Source organism: Empidonax traillii, unplaced genomic scaffold, assembly GCF_003031625.1.
Source record: "Empidonax traillii isolate 1590-97213 ecotype Southwest subspecies unplaced genomic scaffold, ASM303162v1 scaffold1015:size517714, whole genome shotgun sequence".
Classification (NCBI taxonomy): domain Eukaryota; kingdom Metazoa; phylum Chordata; class Aves; order Passeriformes; family Tyrannidae; genus Empidonax; species Empidonax traillii.
Genome location: NW_020956208.1, coordinates 373,932 through 375,911, shown reverse-complemented (window position 1 = coordinate 375,911; position 1,980 = coordinate 373,932). Strand labels below are relative to the sequence as shown.

Sequence of the window (1,980 nt, the reverse complement as noted above, 5' to 3'; positions counted from 1 at the left end):
GGGCAGTGGGTCAGGGTGGTGCACGGTGGGGTCCCCCACGCTGCCCCCCCAGCCCGTTCCCCCCTCCCAGCACCCTCCACGCTCCCGGGGCTGTACCTTGTCATTGATGAGGATCTCCATGGGGTTGTTGCCCCACTCAATGAGCACCAGCTCGTTCGCCTGCCCGGGCACAGCGTAGGAGAAGGGGGTTCCCATGCCGGGGGAGGCGTTGGATTTGATCCACATGCAGATGCTGAAGGCGTACATCTCGGGCAGGCTCTTCTTCACCTTGGCATACATGTAGTTGGTGCGCAGAGGGAAGGTGAGCTGGAACCTGTCCGGGGGCCGGTTGTCCTTCTGGCCTGTGGGAGCAGAGGGTCGGTGGGCTCCGGCCAGATCCCCTCTCTGCCCCTTTGGGGGTTCCCCCCTCCCCACCCCGTTATGTAACGGGCCTTGAGATGGCAGCGAGGAGCAAATCCCTCCGGAGCCGCACGGCTCCCTAATCCCCGGGGCGGGCAGAGCCCGGAGCATCCCCGGCTGCGGAGCCCGCGGGCACCGGCTGCCCCGAGCGAATAACGGTGTGGGTTGGGAGGGAACTTAAGAGACCGGCCAGTTCCAACCCCCTGCCAGGGGGAAAGCAAAGCGAGGGACCGCTCCGCGGGTGGGAAATGGGACAGCTCGGCAGAGCCGCCCGCGGGAGCGGCTCCGCATCCACCGACAGCGCCCGCTCCCCGGCGGCGGGGGGAGCTCCGGAAGCCGGCCCGGGGGTCCCGCGGCTGGCGGGGGTGGGTGGGCAGCGCCCGGTACCTTTCTCCAGGTCGCTGATGCGCTGGTGCAGCGAGGTGAGGGTGCTCTCGATCTTGCCGCGCTCCTCGGACTCGTTGCGGGGGCTGAGCTTGCCCTCCTCCAGGCTGTTCACCCGCGACAGCACCTGCTTCTCCAGGTCGTCGATCTTATTTTGCAGGATATCCTTCAGGTTGTTGGTCTGGCTGGAGGAGTTCATCCTGCTGAACTGCTACAGGGGGCGAGCAGAGGAACAGGCTGTTAGGGCCGGGCAGAGGCTCCCGGTGCCCGGCTGTGCGGGTCCCCACGCCCCGATGCGCGGGTGTCCCGATGCCGGCTGCCCGGCTCCGCTGATGCCCGGCTCCGCTGATGCCCGGCTCCCCGGGTCTCCTCGCGTACCTCCAGGTTTTCCAGCCGGGTTTTCAGGGACTGCAGCGTCTGCCCCAGCTGGCTGAGGGTCTCGGCGGCGGGCGGCCGCGACAGGTCGCCCATGGTGTTCTTGGCGAAGCCTTTCCTGCCCTTGGCCTCGCCGGGCTCCAGCACGCTCTGGCTCTCGCAGCGGCCCAGCTTGGCCGTGAGCTCGCGGATCGTCTCCTTCTGGTTCATGATCGTCTCCTTCTGCTGCAGCACCGTCTCCCGCAGCTGCAGCACGGTGCCCTTCAGCTCCTCTGCCGAGCCGGTGCCCAGCGCCGATGCGGCGCACACATCCCCGTCCAGGGGCACCGAGGTGCACACGAAGCGCGTCTGGCCCAGGCTCTGCCCCAGCGCCGGCCCCAGCGCCGGCCCCAGCAGCAGCAGCAGCAGCAGCGGGACGAGGCTGCCGGGCGGCCCCGCGGCCATGGCTCCGCTCGGCTCCGCTCGCTCCGGGCCGGCTCCGGCTCCGCTGCGGCGCCGCCGCTTTATAGAGCCCGGGCGGGGCCCGCGGGACGTCACGGCGCGTGGAATCCCGGCCCGCGGCGGGGGGGTCCCGCGGGGAGGGGGCGTGAGAGCGAGCGAGAGAGTGTGTGTGTGTGAGAGAGTGAGTGTGAGAGAGTGAGCGTGTCCGTGTGTCTCTGTCCGTGTGTGCGTGTGTGTGTGCGGGGGGGCCGCGTGTGTCGGTGGGCGGGAGCGTGGATGGGCGCAGGAGTGGGCGGTGCGCGTGGGCAGCGGAGATCGTGCAGCGGGGGGTGTGCGGGAGCGTGTGCGGGGCGTGTGTGTGCGAGGAGTACGTGTGTGTGT

The 1,980-nt window shown here is 69.7% G+C and overlaps 1 protein-coding gene across 3 annotated transcripts in view; it reads right to left on the bottom strand.

Moving 5' to 3' along the window:
* Positions 1 to 1,717, bottom strand: part of NPTX1 (neuronal pentraxin 1) — a 5,041-nt gene extending 3,324 nt beyond the window's left edge. Inside the window, exons 1-3 of one of the 3 annotated variants that reach the window (XM_027904162.1) lie at positions 1,162 to 1,717; positions 787 to 994; positions 97 to 341 (exon numbers count right to left, since the gene is read on the bottom strand). In XM_027904162.1, coding sequence (XP_027759963.1) covers positions 97 to 341; positions 787 to 994; positions 1,162 to 1,602 — 894 coding nt within the window. In that variant the 5' untranslated portion in view covers positions 1,603 to 1,717. The remainder of the gene's footprint in view (positions 1 to 96; positions 342 to 786; positions 995 to 1,161) is intronic. The other 2 variants (XM_027904161.1, XM_027904160.1) reach the window with 2 other exon arrangements.
* Positions 1,718 to 1,980: the final 263 nt, after the last annotated feature.